Source organism: Rhinolophus sinicus, linkage group LG03 (genome assembly GCF_036562045.2).
Source record: "Rhinolophus sinicus isolate RSC01 linkage group LG03, ASM3656204v1, whole genome shotgun sequence".
Classification (NCBI taxonomy): domain Eukaryota; kingdom Metazoa; phylum Chordata; class Mammalia; order Chiroptera; family Rhinolophidae; genus Rhinolophus; species Rhinolophus sinicus.
Window position 1 is genome coordinate 47,563,347 of NC_133753.1, and position 26,842 is coordinate 47,590,188.

A 26,842-nucleotide genomic window follows, 5' to 3' on the forward strand; every position below is an offset into this window, starting at 1 on the left:
ATGTTAGAAAGACACCAGGTGAGGGTGGGGAACACGCGATTAGAAGGCAGGTACCCTTAGCAAGAGACACCAAAAGACCAGTTGCTCTGAATGAGCCACCTCCCTGGCTTTGGGCCTTCTGCAGATGTCCTAAATCAGGGCTCCTCTGCTGGGGCAAGCAGCAAGACCGAGGCCAGCTCAGGAAAATCACATTGCTTGGCCAGGCTCACCAACATCATGCAGCCTGGACCCCTCCTCCCCTCCCTGATGTTCCTGCTACAATGTCTTCTACGGGGAAGCTTGGCAAGAGTAACTCTAATAACAAGGAAGGGCTTTGAAAGGAGGGAGAGTGCCTTCCTCGAGCTGAGAGATTGATTTCCTCGTCCTGTGGAGTCCAGGGAGGCCTGGACAATCCTGTGGGGGTGCAGGCGATGGCCAGGCTTCGGCTTGGCCTCGGCGAGGGATCGCGTACAGAGCAGCCTCTGTAGGGCAGCTTCCAGGTGAGGAGTCTCCCCCCCACACCTCACGTCCTGTTGCCAAGCTTCTAAACAGTGCAGAGCTCTATGTGCTAAGAACCCGAGTGAGGGACAGGGAAAGTCAGCCAAGCACGGATGCTTCAGCTTGCACTTCTGGAGGCCCGTAAAACAGCTGCCCTGAAAAACGACTCAGAGAAATAAGCAAAGCAAAAGATTAGCATAGTGCGGGTGAGTGAAGGAGATACTGGGAACGGAGGGGCGTTCAGAACTGGGCATTGTTAGCCAGGGAAAACTTCCCGGAGGACAGTGCTGGAGGACAGCTTACAAAGAACAGCAGGTGGCACTGATAAAATGTTGACCCGTGCTTGGCACTGTGCCAAGCATGTAGACACATACCGTTGCATGTAACCTGCACAACCCTACAGGCCAAGCATGATATTTCCTTATCCTCATTTTGCAGACGAGGAAATCGAGGCTCCGCAAGGTGCTGTGCCTCAGCTGAGATCCCAGAGCACCATCCACTACACTAGGTGATTCTCTCTACACACAACTTGCCCTTCGAGTCAGAAAATGCCATGCAGGCTCCTGCCGTCCCACCAAGGTGCCGCGCGGCTTCAGGCAGGCACTTAACTCTCTCCCACCTCACTGTCTCATCTGGAAACAAAGAGGTTACAGGAAAGGAACTTTAGGTCCTTCTTACTCAGCTCTCAGCACCTGGGAGCCTCCCTGAGAAGGAGGAAGCCCCAGGGGCGAAAGGGTCAAAGGGGTTGAAAGGAGGGGCTCCTGGTGCTGACCTTGACTTTGATGGTCTGTCCAGTTTGTCCGCAGGAGAGCCCCTTCAAGGTAGAGCCCTGACCTTCGTGGGACTTTCCCTCTCGTGCTCTCAGTTTCTCAGGGCTATGGATCACCCTCAGCTCCCTGACGCTCCCTGTCCCTGGGGAGACCCTGATCGGGAGGGCAGACGACCAGACCTGACCTGGCTGGGTTGTTTATGGCTCCTTCCCAGCTCACATTCCTGGTCACCGGGGGTCACGGTGGCAGTGTCTGACCAAACGGCTGCTCCTTACCTTCTCTGTGACTGCGCGGGCACACTCGATGAGCTCCCTCTTGGTGTAGCTGTCGGTGGGGCACACCTGGAGGGCCCCCGCCTTCTGCACCAGGAAGATACAGCCGTGGCCCAGGTCCTGCACACGAGTACGAATCTGGAAGCCGATCTGTGGAGGCAGCCGGGGTGGGGAAGCACAAGCATCATGGACCCGGCCGTCGAGGTCCTCCCTATGTGGAAAATTTCTCCTGTGTCCTATGGGAGCCTGGCTAGGAAAATTCCACTGCTATTAGGAGTCTGTGCTTGGTGAAGTATGGAATTTGGTTGATTTCACTTCCCTTTTCAGAGACTGTCCACAGTAAGCGAGCCGGCACCCCTTCATGCCAGTGTAATGCTTTCCTGATATTTGCTGCCTTTCCTGGTGTATTGCTTATCTGTATCCTGCGCCACCTGATAAGAACGTCAATTAGATGAACTCTGCTGGGTAATTCTGTTATTCGTGCAGCAAGCATTTATTGCGCTCCTACTGTGTGCTACAGCCTCTTCTAAGCAGGTAATGCGTTTAATTTCATTTATTCCTCACAACAGCCCTGGAGGATAATTAGAAGTTCAAAATATACAGCTTTAGTATTAAGCATATTTCTAAGCGTTCAGATTCTTGCAAAATTGTATGTTTACCAACCAGAACATTCCGCTCGTCAGCGTACCCTGCAGGGAGAGCCACCACGCTGGGCCCAGGCTTCTCTTCTATCAGGCCAGGTTGGAGGTGTCTTTCAAAAGGTACATTTTTAGAGCTGAGGGCTCACCAGGAATGCATTCTTTTAATGACCCCTGGCTTGTGTATGATTGTAAAAGGTACTTTGCCTAAAAACAGCCAAATGAGCTCCACTGTGGATAAGCTGCCAGCTGTCTCTTTAAGGTGCAGTAAATTCCACTGCCACCTCCCAGAGTTTACATTCTTCTGGCTCTTTCACATCAATTTTCATTTGGGTTTGATCAATACAGCTGCCAAATAATCTGTCCTTCAGCCCAGGTAAGCAACTAAAAACAAACAAACAAACAAACAAACAAACAAACAACCCTTTAAGCTTTAGTCATTTTCTAGTCATTTTCAAGAAACCACAACAGGAAGAAGCTGTGACCGATCCTCCCTGCATCTGTCATGAAGACCTACTAAGCAGCCTCAAGTATTGGGAACGACACCCGGGAGAGCTGGGCCACCTGGATGATACCTTCCAATGTCCCATTAGTCAGAGTTTAAGGAAGGGGACTCTGAGGAGTGAAGGAGGTTGCAAAGGTTAACTCTCCTATTGTTGAAACCCTTACTTACTGTGAATTCCCTTAACCACTTAAGGTCCAAAGGATGTTTAAATCCATTTACTAGAAAACTCTCCTCCTCCAGAAAGTTGGCCTTCTGCTCTTTGAGGTGTCCTTTACTGTACACAGGGGTTTGCACAAACGTCACAGTCAGGCAGGGGTTCTTGTAGACCATCTCCATGTAGAATACAATAGGAGTGGCACCCCAGGATCACACAATGTGGCAGCTTTGCTAACAGGTCTGGACCAATGCAGCAACAAGGCTGCCACTGAGGAGGGGAGAGGTCCTCTAATTCAGCCCCCACAGCAGTAATGCCCTTTAAATATAGCTGTTTGCTGGGCATGTTTCTTACTTTAAGCACAAGTTCAACTAGAAGCAGGGGGTGGGGGTAAGGGGGGGGACGTCCCATTAAAGTTTTAAACTCAACCTGGCTCTCAAAGCTTTTCAGATCCATTTAGTTTAACCCTAAGGAGTCAAGGGTCAGAGCTAATCCAAAAGCAAGAGCTCTGCTGGTGATGATGACAGATCTGTACATGAAAGGTGCTGCTGGGAAAGTAAGGTTAAGGGACAGATGGAGAAAGAAACCTTCATGGAACTTCCAAATACAAATGACCTTACCAGTTCAACCTCCCCATTTACAGATGAAGAGACGGAGGCCCAGAGAAGAGACGTGATGGGCCCAAGATCACACTGCCTGTTCCTGGGAAAGCCAGAGGAGAATCCAGGTCTCTAATCCCAGGACAGTGTTCTACCCATTAGGTCAATGTTTTTCTAACTTTGATTTTTCCCCCCACTTAGCAGCAGCGTTCCCTACTCCCCCCCCCCCCCCCGCAATAAAAGCTCTCATGGAACCTCAACTTGTAAAATTAGGAGAAGTAATTTCTTATTAGTATACTGTTCCTTTATGAGTTAAAATGTATGTCCTTGACTCAATAAAAAGTCAATGAGACTGAGTGAACCTAAGTTTAAAAGTCAGGGTTATGAAGGCCAGTTACAGCCTCAGCCACCAAGTGTTGAGAAAAGCCTGTCACATGTATACATGAAGCTAACAGGCGTTTTTGCAGTTTCCTGACCATAGTGGGCAGGGCAGAGCTGCGTCAGCCGAAGGTCTGCACAAACCACCCAGCGGCCCAGGGCGAGCCTGGGTTACCATTTGGCCTAGAATACATGCAAAAGGACATGCGACTTTTCCTGACAGTTAAAAAAAACAACACTTCAATTATGTTTAAAAAGTGAGAGTTGAGTTCAACATGCAGAACTCCCAAAGCTCCTCCTGGGTTGCGGTTCTGAAGAATAAGGGGTGAAACTGTCGTGCTAAGGAAACCCTGAATCCTGCTCCCTGTATGGAGCCATGCCTGAGCTCTCTGTGTACAGAAGATGGGGCACTGGGACAGCCCAGGCCTCTTCAATCTCTCCCAAATCACCCTGGGTGTGGGAGGCAGAAGGGCCTGCTCCTGTGCTGTCTCAGACCTGAAATCTGTGGGAGGACACGCTGCATGGTGGGAATGCGTCCTTAACCCCACTCTGACGCCCTCAGCCCCCTCTCCAAAAACCAGGCTTTAAAAAGTCCTCATGCTTACTGCTTTCTGGGAGGTGACTCATGCATGCATGTAGCAAAGGTCTTGAAATGCAACGGTGGAGAGCTGGCACAATGTCATTAGAGGTGGGATTCCAGTTAGGGAGCACTGCAGAAGAGTGGCACCAGAAAGTAAAGGGATGAGACTAGAGGAAGGGGACAGGTGCAAAAGTCCTTGGGGTTGTTGGTCAACCCAGGGCTTGGCCCTGGCAGTCGGGTCTGTGCCAGGACGGTTACCTTCTAGATGCCTGGACGCCCCCTTGAGGTTTGGCCATGCAATCCTCCTGTATACCTGGCTGCATGACCTTATTTGGACAGCACGCAGGAGGGCTGTCCTGTTAAAAAGGACAAGTTGAAATAGGCTTCACTCACTTGTTTTCACAGGCTGAGGGCTGAATGTAACAGAAAGGATCTCAGGATTCCCAGCTCAGCACCACTTCTGCTCTTAACCCTTCATCCGTGTGGGCCCCATGGGTAGCAGAAAGGACCATGGAACTTGCTTCCAGCTCTGCCCTTTCCTGGACACCGGACTCTCTAGGTGAGCTCGCTAACCTCCTGGGGTCTTTGTTCCCTCCCCTGGGACACAGGATAGAGCCCATCCTGCCCACTGCCCAGGGCTGATGGATAACCAAATGAAAGCTGCATGTGGAAAGATCTCAGAAAGCACCACGTGAATGTTTACTGTTGTGAAGAGGCAGCTTGCTGCAGGGGATAGAGCAATGGGTGCCTAACAAAGCTGGGTTCAAATCCTTAATAATTTGAAACACCACTTCTTCTGAAAAGTTATTTAAAGTGGCTTCAACACTATGGTAGCTGTGTGGTCTTGGACAATTTATCTAAGCTCCCTGAGCCTTGGTTTGCTTATCTGTGAAACGGGGAAGAACAAATAATTGTCTCACATGCTGTAATTGGTGGTGCATGGGATGGCACAGCATCTGACTTTTGTCGGGACTTGATAAACAAACTCTCACACTCTTATTCTATTCCCCAGGCACCTGTGATGGCGAGGGTGCTGAATGGAAGAGGACAACAGAATCAGCATATCACCCAAACAATCATCTAGTCTACTGTACTTTCCAGAACGTTTTGTACTGCCAGAGGAACATCTAGAAAGGGAAGACATTTTTTGAGACTGCATTCAAATAGATAAGGGCTTTAAAAATGCTAAGTTTCTCAAAGCAACACTCAATTTCTCAGCGTATTATGACCAGCCCCAAGGGTGATCCAACTCATGACCAGTGTTTATTATAAAGCAATGCTGCTTAAAGACACTAAACTTGGGGTTTTAAATTGTCAAGTTTAGTAAAGCATTACTTGAACCTCAAGAAAAACCTTCTATTCCCTTCTTGCCCAAATAAAAGTAAAACGGACAAGAGAATACATATCCTTTGTGCCTGGAGGGAAATTAGAAGCCTAGCCTTTATGAGGTTTGGGATCGAATTTCAATGGGGTAGGGGGAAGGTCTAAGAAATAGTGATCTGTTACTGTCTAAAACTAAACTCAATGTACAGATTTCTCTCAGGCTTTAAAACCAATCACATCTGAAACCAGGTCAAATACACTTTGCCTGGGAGAGCTTGTGAAAGTTGAAAAGATGATAATGGATCTTATCTGACAAACTTTGCAGTTTCTCCTTAGACAGAAAAAATGGAAGGAACAAATAAAGAGCGTGTAGAACAGAAACAGGGCTTCACTTTCTCACCTACGGAAAATGTGTCTTGGAGTGGAAAGTTTAGAGAATTCGAGAGCGGATGCCCATCTCACTTGGGAGAAAGGGCTGTGGTTCTCGCCACAGGCTCTTGACAAACCTTCCTGCCAACTTTGAAGACACGCAGTGTTACAAGTGGTTACAGCAGTTTCCTCGGAGACAAAGCTGTAGTCACTAAACATTTCCCCAGCATTTACACATAGGAATTGTGGCTCCCTGGATCAGCATTTCTTTCTTTCTTCTTCTTTTTTATTAAAAGAGGAAACTAATCTTAAATTGCAAAGTTGCCTGAGGGTTTTAACTTTTCTGAAGAAAAAAAAGTTTTCATAGAGAAGTTAACAAAAGTTTCAATTTTCCATGGAAAAATAAGCAAGATAAAGCTCCCACTTGATGTTCAGAGGGCAGAGAGTTATGGCGTTTCCTGTAATTGTCACATTCTGGAAAAGACCAAAACGCTGACTCGGCACAGTGAACTGCAGGACTGGAGGGAGGGGAGCAACTTCTTCTGTGCCCTGGATATAAATATTTTCACATGCTGTGATGTGGGCCCTCTTGGGTATACAAATAATTCCATAGCCTTGGAATAAAAAATGATTGCTTCAGGGATCTCCTAACCTTCTCAGTTTTCCCTCAAATATCTGTCTGGCAAATGCACACAAAGAATTTTCCTTTGCAAGCCACTGGTAATTTTATACTCTCTCTGCCCCTTTTTGCTCCAGGTCACACTGCTCTTGTGTCTGGAATGTAAAACACATCTCAAGATGTAATGGAGAAAAGGGAAAACCTTAATGAAAATGTCATCTGCTCCAAAGGCAGGGCGAATAACTAAAGTAGCTAGTTGTTGTGCCTGTAGCAATACGTTTTCTTTCCTGGTTGCCTTGGCATTATTTCATATTTTGCTTCAATGATCTGGGCTGCAAGAAGACAATCTGCTTGTTTCACACATGGGGTGGAACTCACAAGTCGGGCTCCAACAGATTATTGGGTCTTCACTCAGTAACTCAGGCAGGCCCACATGTAAACTAACCAGGGCAGATGGCTGTAGGTTCCCTTTTTAAAGATTTCTGGAGACAGATCCAAACCTGCGTCGCAATCACAGTCTCTTTTTGTTTTAATCTCCCTGCAAAGATAAACACTTCTTCCCTTTGTCCAACCAAACTTCCTTCCTGTAACGTAAGTCCCCTTACACTTGTTTATGAAATTCAAACTCACATGTAAATCAAATGAATTAGGCGTCCAGGTGATCTTACTAAAACAGGGCGTCTAGTTTTAAAAAATGACGGGCCCGTGTAAAGAGTCAAACAGAATCCTGATGTGGGTCTCTGAGAACTTTTCTTTCTTGGTAGGGACTTAACAGACTCATTACGAATAGAATTATTCATGCTGCCAGCCTAAGTGCTCAATCATTCTAAAATCTCAAAACGCAGGCACTGTTAGAAACTTAAATCATCCCATGCTAGATATATATGTATGCAAGTACATATATACGATACTCCTATTTACATGCATTGTTACAACATACGTTAGAAAGTGATTTTGTTTGGGGTCTTCATTTCTGTAGTATCTCTGGGGGCGTTTGTTAAGACATGCTTAGAGCTGGCTCCCCGGAGAAACAGTAGCACTGAGTAATTTAAGGATGCTGACTGTTACCGCAAGGAGAAGGGAAGACTAGTCACAACCTCCTGCCTTGACGGCCTGGTTCATTTAAGAATGTGGCCAACAGGGTTTGTGCTCAATAAACAGCTTGAGGAATTTCATGGAATGCAGTGACCTTCGTCTTCCCAGTGTCCCTGCAATCCAGTCCATTCTTTTTTATTTCAGACTGAGCTCTTTTTCTCTAAGGAGCCATGTAGGAGCTGGGCCCGGGCCCTTTCTGTGGGCTCACACTGATACAGATGTAATCAGGCATCCCAGAGTCCCCCCCCATCCTGTGTGGTTCCCAGTGGACCACTTGATTTCTCAGAGGTACTAGACATGGGAGCTCTTAGAAAATCGGCGTTGGGACCAACGTGTTGACATTTTAAGACTCTTACAGGTGCAGGCATCCTGTGGCAAAGTCTGTACTGGGCATTAAAGAAAGTGAATTGAGGGAAGGTAATGAAGAGAAGGCCACGGGAAGTATGGGGCAGTTCTTAGAAAGCCACCGATGATGTTCGGGCAAGACTTTGATTCATGAAAGCAGACTATACAGCCCTTTCTCAAGAAAGGGGCAACTAAACCCCATCCTTGGCTCTGCCAACACTTCTATGAGCTTTTGGAAAACAAAACAAAAATAATTAAGGGAAATATGCTGGGCAGGAGCAGGAAGCAAGAGGAAGATGGTGGTGGGTGTTCTGCCCTTGGCATCAGCTGATGGGCCAGGGCACAGTGAGTTGGCAGAAGACTGTAAACAGAGTCCTTCTGTCTCAAAGCCCAGGTGTCCCCAGACCTCAGCCAGCTGGCCTGAGAAAGGACAGTGCGCCTTGAACACAGCCTGGGGCTACTGGGTCTGAGCCTGAGGGCTGGCAGCACAGTAGTGGGAGCTAAGCTTGGTTCTGGCTATCATGCTGGGGTCTTCTGGGGGGGAGGGGAGCACCAGGTGGGTTGGCTTTGTAAAACAGGGGCTTAAGGTGGCAGACCTCCTCTGGTTCCGCCGTGGCTGCTGCCATCTGGCCCTGGAGAGCCAGGTGCCCATAGTCACTGGTCATTTGTGAAGCCAGTCCTCCCAATTCCTCCGGGTTAGTAACCGACTTAGTCATCTGGAAAAAGAAAACAAGCAAGACACAAAACACACACAGAGAAAAGCATGAGAACCATGTGTTAATACCACTGGAAGCCAAAGGGTTTCATTCACTTTTAAGCTATTGGCTTGCGTTTGGGGCTGGACACTGGAGAGGGCAGTTCAAGCGAAGCCCATGCTGCATTGCACACAACAGGCCAGGGCCCCTGTCAGGCCAGCAGGTCCTGGTGGGGCCAATGGGCAACATGCTAGACTCAGGCCGTGCAGTGTGGAGGCCAGGCCTCCAGGGTCCACTTTGGGAGGTGAGAGCCGCAGCCCAGCCAGCCTAGCCCAGTGGGTCAGGAAGGAGAGGAGCTCCCCAGGAAAACCACTAGGGGGCATACTCCCCGTGCAGTGCACAGCCCTGCTACAGGCTTCTGCCGAGTTCACCTGGGCTGTAGGAACCCAGGAGTGGGTCCCACCAGGCATAGAGGGCATGAGGACAGGGCTGTGAAGGAAATGGTGACTGAGAAGTGATGGATAAGACAAATGTTTTGGAGGAAGGAATTCATACAGAATAAAGCTTTGTAGTAAATTTGTGCCACAGAATGACAAGGTTCTGGCCCGAAATTGAGTTAACAGGATATACTGTAGCCTAAATGGTCAAGTTCTACCTTTTTATTATCAAGATACTCAGTATTTTCCTCCTGTTTCATGGAAAAACTTACCTCAATGTACCCTACATACGAGTAGCTAATATGCTAGTTTTTCGTTTTTCTTCTTCCTCTGACAAAAATGCCTTTGTTCTCACAACAGTAGTTTTAACCTGCCAGCCAGAAAGCTATTCTTGTCCCTGTTGGATAAGAGGTTTCCCTCCTGCCCCACCTCGTCTCTCACCCTGGATGACAAGACTTTGTCTCTCTCTGTGGCATTTGAAGACCTTGGTTTTAAAGGGCCTTTTAAAACCCCTTTTAAATGACTGCATATCCACTGGGGCGGGATGGAATGTGCAGCCGGTCTCAGGCATGTTTACCAGGAAATGTTACAGGCCTTCAGGCTGAGGTGTGGAGTCACAAGGAATGCGAGGCTGTACTAAGAGTTGCTGCATTTGAGCCCTGCCACGCGGAACAGCACATCGATTCTGGGCGACTCAAGGCCGTGAAGCGGGACTCTCACTAAGTCAGGGTCCAGGCCAGCTATCCCAGGAGCGGCAACGCAGCCAAGGCCAGGCTCCTTAAGAGCATGGGCACCAAAGGTCACGATGGACCAGCAGAGCTTCCAGAAGTACCATGAGGGCCACTCAAAATGTGTGCAACCCTTGCTGCACTGTGCTCCTTGCCCAGAGGAATCAGCCCTGAAGGGCTTCACGATTATTTCTGTGACTTGCCTGCCTGAGCACCCCTGAGCAGGGCCAGTTCGGCACACGCCAGCCTTTTCATAGTCACTGAGATGGGCACTGTTCCTCCCTCCCTCCCCGGCCCAAATCCCTTTAAACAACAAGCCTGGCACAATCACAAAGTTTCTAAGAATGAACAGCAGCAGCCAGGGAAGACTTTGTGGTCCAAGCTCAACCTCTAGTGGACACATGACTACATGACAAAACTGTCCAGACCGGCAGCGGACCTGATGGGGCAGGAAACTCGTGATGGCTCAGGCCAGTCCCTCCACCTGGGAAGCCTGCTTGATCTCTCAACTCAGGCTTCTGTGGCAGCAGCAAAGAGGCACCTTTCAAAATTTTGTCCTGGACCATCTGAGCTTTCAAAGATGAGAGGAGCTTTCTGACTACGTATTCCTATTAATTCATTGAGGACACTATTTGTTATCTTTTCCACAATTTTTTAACATACCAAGATAGCAGCTGTCTCTCAATGCCGTTTATATATGAAGAGCCATACAATATAATTCTGACTGCATTATATTTTAGCAAAAAATAAATAAATAAATAAAGTTACCTCCAAGTTACATGCCTCCGTTTTTAGGAATTTTTTTTTTTTTAAACATAATCATGCTGTTTCATTTTGCCTGAAACACTGGCAATACCTTCTTGTTCAAGTAGTATAATTCGATTCCACCAGTTTCTGTTCTATCCCCAAATGTCTCCTCGTGTACTATAATTTAAATCTATAAAAACACCTCAAATCCTTTGTGATGCGAAGTGAATGGGATTTTTTTTCTTTCTCCGTAACTTCCAACTTCCTTCTCATTTCTTCTTTGAGTCTCATTTTCTCTCCTTCCTTTGCTCTCCTGTCCTCATGCCCAAGTCTGAGTCATCTCTGATTCCCTCTTGCAGCCTTTTCACAGGATGAGAACCCCAGCACACTGGGGATTCTAGACCACAAGCTCCCAGAGAGACCACAGATAAAGGACGGAAGCTGGGGCCCAGGAGGAACCAGACAGGGACTAATCTCTCCAAGGCAGAGCCCACAACTGAAGACTCAGGGGTGCTGTGTGTAAAAGGGAAACCGGCAGTGGGTGGGGCAATGCTTTTTCTTCTTACCATTTCCTGAGCTGTTACCGCAATGGCTTTGGAGTATTTCACCACAGTCGTCTGATAGTCGACAAACGTTCCCTTTGGTTCTGGAGGAGTGCCTTCGTCCAGCTACAGAGGAGAGAAACAGAACCCAGAGGTCGTAAGAAGCCTGTAGAAGTGTGGATTGTGTGTATTAGAATTAGGAACTTTGAAAAATGGCGAGGACCGTAGAGTTTCTTTGGCTCAGAGTTAACCGAATCCCCCAACTTCTGCAATAAGGACTTTAGTAGAGGTGCATGAAAGGCACGTGGGGTACACAGGCAAGGAGAGGCCCCCAGCTTTGCCTGAGAGGATTGGGAGGGCTTTTCTGAGGACTGATGTTCCCCCCAAATCTTTTGGGGGGGAAAGGGAAGTTTGCTACATATCCAAGGTGGGTAAGGTGTCCCAAAGAGAGGGACTAGCATTCAAGAATATAAAGGTGAGTGTGAGCGGGACACTTCTAGTAAAGCACAGACTAGAAATGAGCGGGGAGGCAGAATCTACACCATGAAGGGCTTTCCGAGGAATGGTGTAGCCCATAGACGTTTATACCCCAGAACCCTCACTTCTGATCTAAATTGGGCAAAGAGAAGAAACTGGAAACACTGGATATAATTTGTCACTTGTCTGACTTTAAGTGCAATAGGAATTGAGAGAAGGGTGAGATCCCTGTAGGGTGGAAGAGTTGGAGAAGCAGGACCATGGCTCTGTCCCTTGAACGGTTAGGGACATATTGGTTCAGAAGACTTGTATTTAAGACCTGGTTCCAGGGCTTGTGAATGCAGCTCAGGCTGCTTGCTTAAACTCTCTGAGTCTCAGGTTCTTCACTGGAAACTTCCAAGCATCAGAAGTTTGTAGTAAAGATCAACTGAGGTTATACCTGGTCAAGAGCTACATGCAGGAAGAGGAGCTATGACCACGGTAATGAAGAAGATGAAAATAACGATGATAATGGCAAAGAGGACTATGATGAAGAAAAAGGCAACCCATCTTTACCACCATTATCACCGTTACTGTCACCATCGGTTGCTGAATGATACTGCCGGTGAGGAGACAAGGTGACTAGAAATGAAGAAAGAGCGAGTACAGTGAACAGAAGGGGGCTATGGAGAGTGGTGGCAAGGAAGCTGCATCTGTTTAATGAAGAACCTCGAAACGGTGAGAAAAACGATGGAATTTGGGGTAGGCAATGACATATTTGAGAAGATCTCTTTGGCAGCTCTGCCAGATAGCATGCAGTCAGGCAAGAGACTAGGGGCCAAGAGGGCAATTAGGAAAATGTGAGACGGAGTCTTCAATAAGAGTTACCCACCATGAGCAGGCACAAGCTCCAATGTGAGCTGAAGGCATGTATCATTGTAGCCTACGTGTGCTGTGTCTGCACCGCCTGGGATATAAGTATCACCAAACCATCAAGGCAAACTCCAGGCTAGATTTTTTTTTAAGTTTTGTTTATCAAGGAGATAGATGCTGCCAAATATCTCCTCACACCATGGGCCCTGCCGGTCATATGAAGCCTGGGCTGTGGACTCACACACTCAATATAAACTGGGCATCTGCTAAGTGTCCGGAGACATGCTGGGCACCTTCATATGAGATGAGGTGTGACTGCAAACACGCCAGGATATTGGGGCTAGAGGGCAGCTTAAAATACAGGAGCTACCAGCCTCCAGGATGAACCTTCTCTTAGTTTGTAGACAATGAAAAAAGTAAGAACAGAGGTGTGAATTTAAAAATGTTTCAGATTTATTTAGTTGAAAGAACTTTCGTTTATTCTGAGATTATAGCCTTTCTATTGTTTTTTTTTTTGATGTTAACATGACCTTTCTTTTATGAGATAATAGTGGTGTAGCTAGCAGTGTTTTTGCTTGTTTTGTTTCTTCAGTTTCTTTTTAGCCAACGCCTCCTGCCCACCCCCATCCACAAACAAAAAAAAACAAACAAATAAAGAAAAGGTACTGGCTCACAAAATCCCAAAGGTCGAGAACCACTAACCTCAATGACTGGGGAAACCAAGGTTCAGAAAGCTTGCGTGATTTGTTCAAGGTCACCCAGAAAGCTGATTATTTCCTGTCAACCTATTAGTTCCCAAACCTTCTGGGGCTCAGATACAGAGAGAATCTCGAGAAGAACCTCCACAGCAGAAGCCTCAACCATGTCAAGAACTGCAGCCAAGTTAGAATCAAATTTGGGGACATTCACATTTCCCTGCCAGCCACGGTCCTGGAGAATTTTCGCCAATGATTGTAACAGTGTATCAGTATTTCAACCACATAACTAACACTCAGATAGAAAGCGCCAGACTTCTAATGCCTGGCTGCTTAGGGGCTCAAGGACCTGAGGTACCACTTGACACAGAGTCGCTAGCACGGCAGGCTGGGGTGGGCTGAGTGAGGGGAGAATGGGGAAGAGGCACTGCGTGGTGCACCTTGGGTGTCAGGTCAGCGTAGATGAGCATTGAGGGTATCAAATGAAACCCCAATTGCATAATTTACAGAACTGAGGGAAATAAAACTTTGTTCCTGGCCTCTGTGGCTCATGTCATTAGCAGTGCCTAATTAAGCCAGGCTTATTTCCCAGCCCTTCCAAAAGAATCCACACCACTGACAGAAGATTGTACAAGAGCTGCTTTCTGTGTTGAAAATCCATCATAGCACGCAAGGCTCAAAGGCTATCAAAAAAAAAAAAAAAGAAAAAAAAAAGAAAAAAAAAGACTTCAGGAACCTGACTTCTATCTTCTAGGGATTTATGGAACTCTTTCCTGTCATTAGAGTGATTGAGAAAACGCCTTCTCCTGAGAAGACAAAGACTATCATTTGGACTTCTAATTAGTACTGAGATACCTGGAGCACCATTACTTAATATCCATGGTAGACACATGGCTTATTTTCAAGCTCTGGTTTTCTGATGTCCTGAGAACCAAACAAACCCACTGAGACTTATCTAAGGTCCTTGAGAAAGGGGGAATTTCACTCATTTTCTGCCAAACTATCCCTACTTGAAGCGTGAAAAGCCCACAGCAGAAGTTACTGGAGTACGTTGAAAAGGCAGAGCCTGGGGTCTCGAAAGGGAGTCCCAGCATCCCAGCCCAGCTTGTGACTTTATCAGTCTGACACTGACTGCATAATGTTTAAAGGGAATTATCCTAATTATAGTTTCAGGCTATCATCTCTTTATGGAGATACAAACCAACCAATCTTCTCTAAATTGGCAATTAAAGACTGCTTATTATCCTGAAAAACCGTAAGAATGTATTCACAATCTGACAATGGACATTTGGAAACACAGATGATGCCTAAATGGCAATTAGATGTTGATGAACAATTGTTAATTCTAATGACTATCAAACTGACATGACTCGTGAAGGATTCCCTGGGGGAAAGAGCTGAAGATACCGAGTTGAAACTGTCTCAGATCAGTATTTCCTTACTGACCCAACTCAACTGATGGGTCACTAAGAGAAGTGATACTATGTTATCTTCTTTGTTCATTGCCCACAAGAGTTCACTAAAGGCTTTTAGGCATATTACTTTGGTGGCTTCTGCATCTGGCTAGATACTAAAACCATGGGAAATTTGAAAAATACAAATAGAGATACCTGGCCTCCATCCCATAGAGTTTCCAACTGAGCAGGGCTGGACTGGGGCCCAGGCATGTTCATGTTAAAATGACCCCAGTGATTCCAAAGCTCAGGACTTGGGAATCACGTCATTATTTCATTCTGGACTTTGTTCCCCACCACAACTCTATGAGGTAGACAGGGGAGGTAGATAATTATTTCCATTTTATAAGTGAGGGAACCAATGATACCTTCTCCATCTCCATTTTTACCCATGTAAAATTGGGAGGAAGGGCACAACTGGCTTACCAAAGTAATCAAGGAAAATGAAACATGAATAATATGTTGGACATATGACAGGACATCTGTGCATTAATCAGCACCCTCAAGAAAAGAATCAGCCTCGAGGGATAGCTCTTCACAGAAAAGCACCTGGGGACCAAGTCTGAGGGAAACAGAGGAGGAAGGGGGTCAAGGAGTGAGAGCGAGTGTCTTGGAGCCCAGACCCACCTTGCTCATGGCTTCTGCGATGGCGTCAACCATGCCTCCCACCAACCCCACTTCACTGGCAGCTTCATTCAGCGTCACCATGATGTCGTCCACGGCCTCCTTCATGAGCTGGGCGGCCTCTGTGATCGCATCATGGGTGTGCTGTGCCTGAGAAGGGAAAGGGGAAAGGGAATTGTGACCTGTTTCTTTAAGCAGAAGAAAATGGTACCCAGTCTCTTAAGAATCATTTCACTTCTTTTAAGCATAACCTTAAAAAGCAGAATATAAAAATATATGCCCATTACAGAGCACAGCAATGTATTTTATATTTTTTCTTTCGTTTATTATGTTTGTACATTTGTTTGCAAAATAAATAAAAATCAGAAAGACAAATCAAAAAGACCTCTTTTTATTATCAAAAGGAAAAATAAAACTGTAATATCAAAAAGCCTAATGACTAATTTTATGTTACTATGTTCAGCATGGTAGACAGAGAATGCCACAGATCCCCAAATATAACAAGTTGACATATTTCATTAAAAAAAAAAGCTAATGTAAAGAAAATGTGTTCACATCCAACGTGTTTCTCTTCAAAGCTGCCCAACACACTGTAATTCCCAAAGAAGATTGGAATATGAAAATGTAGGCACATACAGAAGACATAAATCTGTAAAAGACTTAGCAGGCTTTGCAACTATGTTACAAATTACACAGCCATGAAGTTGGAAGAATGAATGAGGACAGATACTCTGCAGGCAAAGCCCCAGGTGGTCATGACCCCCTAAGATAGTACCCTGGAGATGCTTTAACTGCAGGCATTTCCCTGTGTGTGAAGCACAATGGTGGCGCTGGGCTCACTGACAGACACGTCAGATGCAGGAAAACCTGGGCTCTAGTTCCTGCTCCATGCTAAGTAGCTAAGTGGCCCTGACCTTGGCTTCCTAAGCAAAATGGAAATAATTATAACAACGCTATGAAGTGGAGTTCTGATGAGATCATATGGGGGCAGGCATCGTGTTAATTTATATTAAGAACAGTCTAGTCAGGGCCTGTGTTCATAACTGGGAAATCTGACCTAATGCTGGGCCGGTAGTGTCAGAATTGCACTGCACCCAGGCACGCATGCAGTGGCCATGGTAGGCCCCTGCCCACCCTCAGGGGGAGGTGACCGTTCCAAAGAGTCTAAGACATTACATCTTTACTTTAGTAGATGAGAAGGTAAGGATGTCAGTGAGAAAAGGTCAATGACAACCCTTCTAATTTAAATAAATGAGAAGACTTCCATGAAAAGGGTATGTGAACCAAGAAGAGTTCTTCCAAAATGACATCTCACAAGATGTAACATATGTTGATCACATATGGTATCCTTGAAGCAACTGTGTCGGGATGGAAATGTTAATACTTGACTATTACTACTAAAATTACTTTAGAAGATAACAATGAAAACTACCTGGAGCAACAAACACTCCTTGAGTCTTTACCAGACTGTGTCCATCTGTTCTATTTCTCAGGCCCTCCATGGGGCAAGGAGGCAGGACCTCTAGACTTTTTTACCCTCCTCCCTGGCCAGCCTCCTCACAGGTCCACTCTCTCACCCTCTATCTGCAGGGACTGGCTCTGTTCACCTCCTCCCTTCTCTCCTCCACCCAAATCAAGGCCCCAGACCTGGGTGTGACTGAGTCTTAGGTCATTCAAGCCTCCCCCCACCCCCAACTGTTTGGCTACAGTGGCCGGAGGGACCCTGAATGAGAACTACCTCTCAGAGCTCTGTGGATTTGTAAAGCCACCAGAGAAAATATTAAGGTGGTGTTAAGTAATTCAGTTTTAGAATGGCTTCTTTTCAGCAATAGCTAACTGGAACGGCACCTAAGAAGGGCTCCTAATCTAGCCTTGGGATCCAGAAGACTTCTTGGAGGAGGTGTCCAGGCTGTGAAGCTGAGATCTGGAGGAAGAATCCAGACGCTAGCAGAGTTGATGGGGTGAGGGAGAAGGGGAAGTCTTCCAGGCGAAACACATGGCCTGTGCAGAGGTCCAGAGGTGAGAAGGAATATGCATTGTGAAGATGAGGTGAAGCACCGTATGTAAAGTGTCTGGCACAGGGTTTCCAGGTGGGAATTCCCACCCGTTTTCAGGAATTTTTTTTTGCTTTCCTGTTCCCGAATCCCGAGATATAAACTGTTCTCCACGATGAATCGTTTCCACAAAGTGACGGCCAATACTACCGACCACTTGGGTTCAAGGAACTGATTTTCCTGATTTCCCGACCAACTTTTCTCGGGATTCGGGAACGGAAAAGCGAAAAAAATTCCCAAGAACGGGCAGGAATTCTCGCCTGGAAACACTAGTCTGGCACAATACCTGGCACACAGCCCCTGCCCCACTTCCCGTTATCACTCACCCAGTTCAGCCCGTCTCTCCAACTAGACTCCATGCTCCTTCCAGACAATTTACTCTGCTTCCCTCTAGAAGCACAATCTTCACAGGAAATGAAGGGCTTGATAAGTCACCAGGTGGGGCTCAGTAATGGGTGAGAATTTTATTTTCCAAGAAATTTTTACAAGGATAACCTTCACAGGCGGTTGGGGCACATTTCTCCTCTGGAGAAGCTGATTTGGAAATAAATGGAACCATCTGTTTATATGCTGTGAAACAGGCATGGGTGGCAGAGCTGAGGGCAGAGACGAGGCTTGGGGGAGTCAGAACAGAAGTGGCCCTCCTGAGCTACCGGCTGGGCTCACTCAGACTGTGACAACATTAGCTCTTCTGACTAGACCAAGAACACCTGGGGCAGTCATGTGGGTGCTGGCAAGACACCAAGAGCTCCAATGTACTTTGTACAGCGCAAGAGCCAACCTGTGGGCTCAGTGTGACTTGCATACCAGGTTTAAAATCTATGTTCTTCTATCTTCAGTCAGCTGGTTTAGCATTTTACAGGGGGGATCCAGGAACAACACATGTCAAACCACGGAACAGCAGCAGGAGCAAAGACACTGCCAGCATCTCAGAGGGACACCTTAGTGCCAGGCACGGAACTGATCCCTGCTGTGTGTCGCCTTTATCCTCCCAGCCCACTGGAAGGTGGGGATTGGACGATGTCCCTGCCTGGGACCCCTGTGACAGTCACAACCTGAAAATGGGAGCTCAAGCACTAGAGCTTACAGACCTGGTGGATGACAACTGCCACTGACCAGCAGGCCATCTGCTGAACTTATATGCTACTGGTCCAAAGGAAAATGAGCATATGGCCAGATGGGATAGAATTTATCAGCGCTGCTGAAAAAATAAACCTTAAGGTAGGGAACACACCATCTACAAGAGAAGGTTTCAGCCAATCCTCCCAAACAAGGGGCTTTTCAACAAGGCAAAGCCACCTGGGTACCATGTGACAAAGGCAAGAGGCCTCAGGACCTGCCCCACTCCTAGAGATTGGCTGGGCTGCCCTCACTCAGTGCCCTCCTCTGCATTTCAGCATCCGCCTGGCCCTGGCTCTCTCAGGTCTATCCGCTATGGTGGGCTCCACATTTGCCTATGAACTTGTTGCTAGTTCCCAGTTCCAAAATTTGCTCCTTGGAGCACTGCACGGCCCAGCCTGCATATGTCTTCCAATTCCTGGTAGCATGCTATCAGATGAGGCCCTGGAACCTCACTCAGGGTTGAATAGTAAATATTTGGCTGGTCTTTGCCCCAGGTGACTCAGGGGGAGCCTCTAAGCCAGCTCTTAGCACTTCCCGAGAGACAGGAGGCTCTCTTATTCACTGTGGGTCCCTCGGACCACACATCAGTTCATGCTAATGAGGTGATTCATGGTGGTCCCCAGGGAGTTTCGGGACAGGGGCTGCTCACACTGGAAAGACCAACCAGGTGATTAGAGGGTTGGGGTTTTGAGCAGCATAATAACAGCCTGACCTCTGACCTCTGAACTCTGGGGGAGATGAGGGAAGTAGAGATTAAATCATTGGTCATATGACTGAATTCAATCCACCAAGACTACATAATGGAATCCCAATAAAAACTCTGGACAGTGAAGCTGGAGTGAGCTTTTCTGACTGGTGACGCACGTCAATATGCTGGGAGGGTGACACGTCCTGAGGACATGAAAGAAAGTTTCATGTTTGGGATTCCCTCCCAGACCTCATCCTCTGGGTCTCTTCTTTTGGCTGGTTTGTGCCCTTTCTAATAAAACTGTATTTCTAAGTAGAGCAATTTCCTGAGTTCTGTGAGTCATTCCAGCAAATTATGGAACCTTAGGTGTAGTGAGAACTCCTGAACTTGTAGCCAGTTGCTCAGAGTTAGAGTGGCCTAAAAACCCTAGAGCTTGTGACTGGTGTGTGAATTCAGGGCAGTCTAGTGGGGGCCTGTGCCCTTAAGCTGGGAAATCTGACCTCATGGCTGGTAGTCAGTGTCAGAATTACACTGTACCCAGGCATTGGGTTTACCCAGGCAATGGCCATGGCTGCCCTGACCCTCCTCAGGAGGAGACGGCCCTTCCAAAAGGCCCCAAAAGTTGCATCTTTACTTTGGTAGATGAAATGGTAAGGAAGCCAGTGAGAGATGGTAAATGATATCTCTCGAGTAATTAAAGAATTCTAAGAAAAGCTATGTGAGCCATAGAAATTGGCCCAGTCTGCAAGATCGAAAAGCTGTGGGAATCCAGAAGCGTTCTTCAAATATGACATCTGATGAGATGTGAAATATTCAGATCATAGATGGTTACCCTCAAGGTGACTGTGTTAGGAAGGCAATGGAGTAAACTGGTAATTTAGGCTGATTACTGGTTTCATGACACAGAGATGTGCAGATTGTTTTATTTTGATGATGGAATTTGGAAAAATGGCATCTCCTGTGCATAACCCTTTAGAGAGTGTCTCATACAAATACATTCTGATTTATAAAAAAGATGGAAGGTGTGGCTTTCTCTAAATCTCACTTAGAATGAGATGACTATTGGAATACAGTCAATGATATTGTGATAGCATGGTACGGTGGCAGATGGCTGCTGGACTTAACATAGTGATCACTTTTGGAGGTATATAAATGTTGAATAACTATGCTATATACCTGAAACTAATATAATATTGTATGCTAGTTATATTTTAATAAAATTAAAAAAAATAAATTTAAAAAAATGCCAGCAAATCTATACATTCATATTAAAACAAAGTACACATTTGGGAAAAGAGGTGAAAGTTGCTTGCCAAATATCTGCTCTCCCATATGGCCTCAGGAAAGTGTCAGAAGCACATTTTGGAGGCGGCAGCAGTAAATCACGAAACTGTTTTCTAAACTCCCTAGAAAACGTAAAGGCATTCTCTCCACACGGAGGCACCCAAACTACAAAAACACATCCTTCTTCTTGGCTGTCCCAGAAATGCACTACCTTCCCGTCTACTTGTGCTGAGGAATCCTCTAGAAGGCCTGTTCTCCTCCGCTCCACGTGTTTAAGTTTTACAGTTCCTTAAATGGTCAGCTGAGAGCCACCCTCCTCTGTGAAGCCTCCTCTGATTACTCCTCACCCAGGAACGGCTCCTGTAACTCCCGTGCAAACCTCTTGATCACACAGCCTAGTGTAAATCCCACACCCGGGCCAGCTGAGCACACTCGTTTCAGACACCCACAGACCAAGTGGCCTGTCAACTAAGGCATGCTTAAATAACCAACAGCAATCTATTAAGTGGAGTCAGCAGGCCCAACAGTGAGTTTGTTATATTAGGTTCTGGAGGGACCCCTTGTTACTGTTCCTCACGGCACAACACAGAAGAAAAATCAGACTCTGTCCTTTTTTGGAAACGTCTGAAGTCTACTTCCAGGGGAATCTGACCTGTTCATTACAGCGTTTCAACTACAAAGCCCAGGGTAGCAGGCATGGACATCACAGGAGTTTGGAAAATGGGAGAAGGCTACAGGGGGCAGATCTCAACTTTGGTAGAGGGGAAAAAACAAGTAATTAAAACTGCCCCCCAGTGGACAGGCGGTGTATTTGCTAAGTGCTGCACTAGCGGGGCCCTGCAGGGGAGCGGAATGCAGAAGGGAGCTCTGGGGGCTAGAGAATGCATGGAGAAGGGGCTCAGTTACACAGCAATGCCTTGTAATCACATGATTCATCAACACCCCAGGCTCTGGTGTTAATGGGCAGCCACTTTTTTTTTTTTAAACACCTACTGTGTCAGGCCCTTTATCGCATTTAAAGTTTTTTTTTTAATTGAATTTATTTGGGGTGACAATGGGTAGTAAAATTATATAGGTTTCAAGTATACAATTCTATAATACATCATCTATATATTTAATCTCTACAACTACCCTAGAGAGACATTCATTAACTCTATTGTGTAGAGGAGGAAACAAAGACATGAAGTAATTTGCTCGCAAGAGGCAGAACTGGGATTTGAATCCAATTATGTCAGACCCCAAAGCAGGTGCTATTTTTCACCAAATCAAAGCTACTGATAACCATTAAACTACATTTTAACCACATTTCCTCTGCAAACAGGGACACATGACATTTAACACATACCACATATATACATACATACATCACCTAACACATAGCAAATAACACCTATTGAATATCTGCCCAAAGAATGGCACCCAGGGTGATTAAGTCTGTGCAAGGACAACTTGTAGCATCCCAGATGTCCTTTGTGACAAGCCTGTCAGGGTTTGCAGACAGAGTGCAGGTTGAATGACATCAGTGAGGAGAGAGACATAAACACCTGTCTTGCCTTCACTCACACATAGATAAGTTCATCACCAAATGCTTCATTGACACCAAATGGTCATTTGCTGAAAACTTCCACTCTGGTGGTCTCCAGCCACCATTTCTAAGCAGAGGATGTCACCAGAAAGCTTATACTACAAATGCTGTCAAATATGAGGGTCTCTTGGTATAAAACAGAATTCCACAAAGAGCTCTCAATTTGCAGTCAAAGCAGATGTGGTAATATCTTACAGATCCAGAAAATTCCTACTTTGAATTATTCTCCTGGGAATGAAACCCTCTTAGGTAGGAGTGAAGACATGTGGCTGTTTTAACAGCCCTGGAGAAAAGACAAGCTAGAATAGGTCCTGAAGGCAAGTCCCGGCTCTTCCAGGTTGGGGAGGCTGCAAAGGGGGCTGGTCCGGCTCTGGGGCACCTATCACCAATTGACCACAGTCAAAAGGGCATTCCTGCTCATGCTGCTCTACCCAACCACTTCAGCAACTGGACTTATTTTTTTCAGAAGACTCAGAACAGCTGGAGAGCAGTGGCTGGCTCTTAACATTTTTAGCACTACCAGAATTAGGCTCTTAATAGTTGTCAGATATATTACATGGATGAAAAATGTAGCATGGAAAATGGAAGTCTAAGACATTATTCATGCTGCTACCAGAATGGCGTTCCTAAACTACGGCTGGGTTGCATCCTTCTCCCCTGCTTAAAATAAAACCCAAATTCCTTTGCATGGGAGAGGAGACCTGTGACAGTACAGCCCAGGCTATCCTCCGACCCCTGTCCCCACACTCTGTATGTTCCACATACACCACACTGCGTGCTACTTTCTAAAGATACAGAATTCTTTTAAAATCCTATCTGTGCCTTGTACATGCTGGTCTCTCTTCCCAGTATGCACCTAGCCACTCTTATGCGCCACGTAATTTCCTTTTTTGAGACCAACCAAACACGTCCCCACGTCCCTGCAGCTTTCCTGGACCCCTCTCTAGTGCTTGCTTTGCACAGAGTTTGCCTGTGTTTTCCACAGGACGTGGGGTTGGTCCTGACTCTGCATCTACCTCTCCTATCTTCTCAAGACAACTTACATAAGCACTCTCAGCCTCTGTTTCCACATCTATAAACTTCTTGCCTCATAGAATATTCATAAAGATTAAGTAAGAAGAGGATATAAGGGATAACAGGTGACGGCACTCAATAACTGTTACTGCGTTTGCCTGAAAATAAGACCTAGCCAGACCATCAGCTCTAATGCGTCTTTTGGAACAAAAATTAATATAAGACCCGGTATTGTATTATATCATATCATATCATATCATATCATATCATATCATATCATATCATATCATATCATATATTATATTGACTGGGTCTTATATTAATTTTTGCTCAAAAAGACGCCTTAGAGATGATTGTCTGGCTAGATCTTATTTTCAGGGAAACATGGTAGCTCTGAGACCACTATTTTGTGATTCTCTTAAATCCAGAGTCTTCTCTACTGTCCCATGCTACCAATTTGAAAACCTTACAGCTGTAACAGAACATGAAAAAGTACATATACATATATGGATTCCTCTAGCTTTTATGTAAGGATCCTACACAAACATTTCCAGTCAGCGATCCCCTCAGGTTAGTCTGCTTAGGTGAAGACCCATTAACATGAGATTGATCATCAGGGGCAGCTGCTAGAAGGGACAACTGGCAGGAGAAGCCCCAACCTCCTCTCCAGGGACCAGAACCTTGAGGAAACTTAAGGCGCATAATGGTTTCACAAGTAAAACAATCACTCTGATGCAAACATCATCCCTGAAAGAAAATGACATGCTGTTGTCATCTTTGGCTACTTACAGTAGCTGGGTGACACAATTGGCTGAAGAAATGTTTCACTTGCAAATTGGTAAGGAAGATTTTCATATTAAACGACTGCCCCCAAGGCAATAGCAACACATGCCATGGGTGACCTTGCACCACCTTTCACTTTGACCTTGAGTCCCAGGAATGGAAACAACATTCACTGGAAAACAACAGAGCTGTGCTTTGTGCAAGCTGGGTGTCAACACTGAGCAGATGCCGGCAGACATTACAGTTTTTATTCCCATAATAACCACGTAATGTGTTTTTCTTCCCTAAGGACGCTTGCCTACACATTCTTTCATGGAAAAAACAACTTATAATTATGCATTAATTATGTGAATTTGTTGCTTTTCCCTTTTAAAGATTCCTGGGAAGGCCAATAGAGGATTATTTCCCACATTGGAGTGGGAAATCAAATGTCACCAACCAAGAATTGGAGGTGTTTTCCCTGGAGGGACGCAATACAGAGGATGTGCGATGGCTTCTCAGTGGTCCTAGTGAGTCCTCGGCATCCTGAACTGTACCTTGGGGTTCCCGCCACCTTCTTTGGCTGCGTACAACATCTGCAGGGCAGACTCTGCGAGCGTCTTGGTCTGGTCCAGCACTGTCATCTGCTGCTGATGGTCCAGAATCTTGGAGGCGACACCAACTGCAGCTAAGATCAAGGGCTCAAAGTAACTTGCCAGCTGTGTCACCTTCAAAGACAAAACAGCCACAGAAGCATCATGTAAATACATGCATTTCCTTTAGGGGCCCCATTGGTGGGACAAGAATGGGATGGGACAACATACAGGGATAGGCAGATATGCTGAGCTTTATTTCTGCTTGTATTTTTCTATTATACAATCCAGTGTCATGAATTAGAGTCACCATCTTATACATTAGATCCCTGGACCCCATTCATTGCTCAACTTTCCTTTTGAAAGTACTTGCTGATTAACCAACTTGCTCGGGTTTACTTCCTCTGGGGAGCTCTTTGTCTCGTCTTTCATCACGGCAGAAGTGCCAAGAAATGCAATCTGAGATCCAGAGTTAGGAGTGAGAATTTTACAAATTTTAATTTTAATTTCCCAAATAGCAAAGCTTTTGAGAGCACCTTACAAACTCACAAATTCTTACTTCACAAGGGCACCTTACCAACTTGGCAGGAAGGGGGATATGAGAGGGGCTGGGAAGCAGGGCAGATGAGAAAAGAAGTCTGAGAAGCACAGTACCCTCAGAAGTTTCTAGGAAGCTAATCTAACTGCCCTCTGTCCTGAGCATTTTGACCAAACTGGATTTGGAATGAAAGCAAAAATGATTTCACATCAGCCTAGATGTTCTGTTTATGATTAGCCCAACCTAGGAAAACAAAAAACCTATCACGACAGCTAACCACTGTCCCCACAGAGGCCAGTCTCCAGTAGGGCAGCACTACCGACGGCACATACATGCTCACCAAAGCTCACTAGCTGGCTGACTCATGTCACATTTATTGGGTGCATCCCGTATGCCGGGCTTTCTGCTAAATGCTTGCCATGCATTTTCTCATCTAGTCTCCACGACAACTGTATGAGGTAGGTACAAATGAAGCAGCCTGGGTTTAGACGGGTGAAGCAACCTGCTCAGCCTCATGCAGCCGAGAGGTGGCGCTGCGTCAGGAACCAGGCGCTTCACTCCACAGCCCAGGTTCTTGACCAACGCTGGACTGTCTGCTACTTTGCGTTTTTATTCCAGTTCTGCTGAGTTGTAATATCGGATTCTAGAAGTTTATTGTGTGGTATTTGTAGCTTTGTGAAACACTTTAATGTCCGAGAAAAATACAGCAATACCCATCTACCTAGCATCCAGAATATCACATTTATTTAACATTTTGCTGTCTTTCCTTCAGGTATCCTAATCTATTCACACTCAGATAAAACCCAGTGACACTGATTACAGTTTTCTTTTCAACTCCTCATTTTGTGTGACAATTACTAATTGCTTGATTATTCCCATCAAGTGTATTTAAGCTCTAACATTTAGGTAACAGTTCCCTTAGTGCTTCTTCCCATCACACAGAGGGAGAATGAATGTGATGGGGACGTAGGTAGCAAGGCCACTTCACATGAGCAGTGGCAGTCACTGGGTCAGAAACAAAGCAGGGGGTGGGGGTTTTGGAGGGTGGTAGTTGGAACAAGGTGGGGGGTGTCCAAAATATCAAAGCTCATTGAAGCTAACAGTGAGACAAGACTATCAGCCAGCAATGAGTATACTTTTACTTGTTTATCTCTGATGCTAATCATCTGACACACAGGTTTCAAAGCACGTGAGCAGGGCTGCTGCTGACCCTGATGGGGCTTTGTATAAATTCTAAAGAGGCTCCCCCTCCTCTGGGCAGACACAACAGATGGCAAGGCACACGATGGAGCTGGATTTCGGCCCACTCCCGGCCTCAAACACCTTTGCGTAGGGACCAGCCCGCACAACCCCAGATGGCAGCCCTCCATGTTTACATGGGATCTCATCCTCTTCCCCAGGAAGGGCACTGGTGTCGCCACCAAAGGGAACAGTACACTGGGTCAGCAGGGGTCCAGGCTCAGGATGAGTCCTCTGTGTACGAATGGAGTCAAAATGCTTAGTGCGTTAGGATTGTAAATGTTTTCCAGATGCGTTTTGTTTTAAATGTATGTTTCATCAATGCAACTGTAAACCGTCAAGGGTTGCTGCGTGCTGAGAATAATTAAACTCCACTGGCGCTCGACTTCCTCATGGAGGTAGAATGGCTGAGTGATGGAGTAAGCTTTAGTTTCAGGGCCACTGGACAGGAATCCTCCCTGCCAATTCCTTATTGGGAAATCCTAGGCAAATTGCCTCCTATTACTAAGCTTCTGGTTCCTCCTCTGTAAAGTGGGGATTAATAGTAACACTAAACTCATTAAGATTGTGGAGGATTAATTTAGTGAC

The 26,842-nt window shown here is 46.1% G+C and overlaps 1 protein-coding gene and 1 long non-coding RNA gene across 12 annotated transcripts in view; one reads left to right on the top strand and one right to left on the bottom strand.

Annotated features, from left to right (window-relative positions):
* The window catches only part of TLN2 (talin 2), a 410,543-nt gene that overhangs the window by 48,724 nt on the left and 334,977 nt on the right, over positions 1-26,842 (bottom strand). For all 8 annotated transcript variants that reach the window (XM_074327637.1, XM_019755358.2, XM_019755362.2 and 5 more), the window contains 5 exons: positions 24,442-24,612; positions 15,379-15,525; positions 11,298-11,399; positions 8,721-8,840; positions 1,523-1,669 (listed from right to left, as the gene is read on the bottom strand). In XM_074327637.1, the coding sequence (XP_074183738.1) occupies positions 1,523-1,669; positions 8,721-8,840; positions 11,298-11,399; positions 15,379-15,525; positions 24,442-24,612 (687 nt within the window). The remainder of the gene's footprint in view (positions 1-1,522; positions 1,670-8,720; positions 8,841-11,297; positions 11,400-15,378; positions 15,526-24,441; positions 24,613-26,842) is intronic.
* On the top strand, positions 1,668-6,657 carry LOC109460194 (uncharacterized). Of its 4 annotated transcripts, none has more exons than XR_012494735.1 (4): positions 1,668-2,053; positions 2,186-3,543; positions 4,779-4,932; positions 5,386-6,657. It is a non-coding gene; the product is annotated as an uncharacterized LOC109460194 (long non-coding RNA). The 4 variants fall into 4 exon arrangements; XR_012494734.1 differs by having other exon boundaries at positions 1,668-2,280; positions 2,606-3,543; positions 5,386-6,654; XR_002139486.2 differs by having other exon boundaries at positions 1,668-3,377; positions 3,460-3,543; positions 5,386-6,651.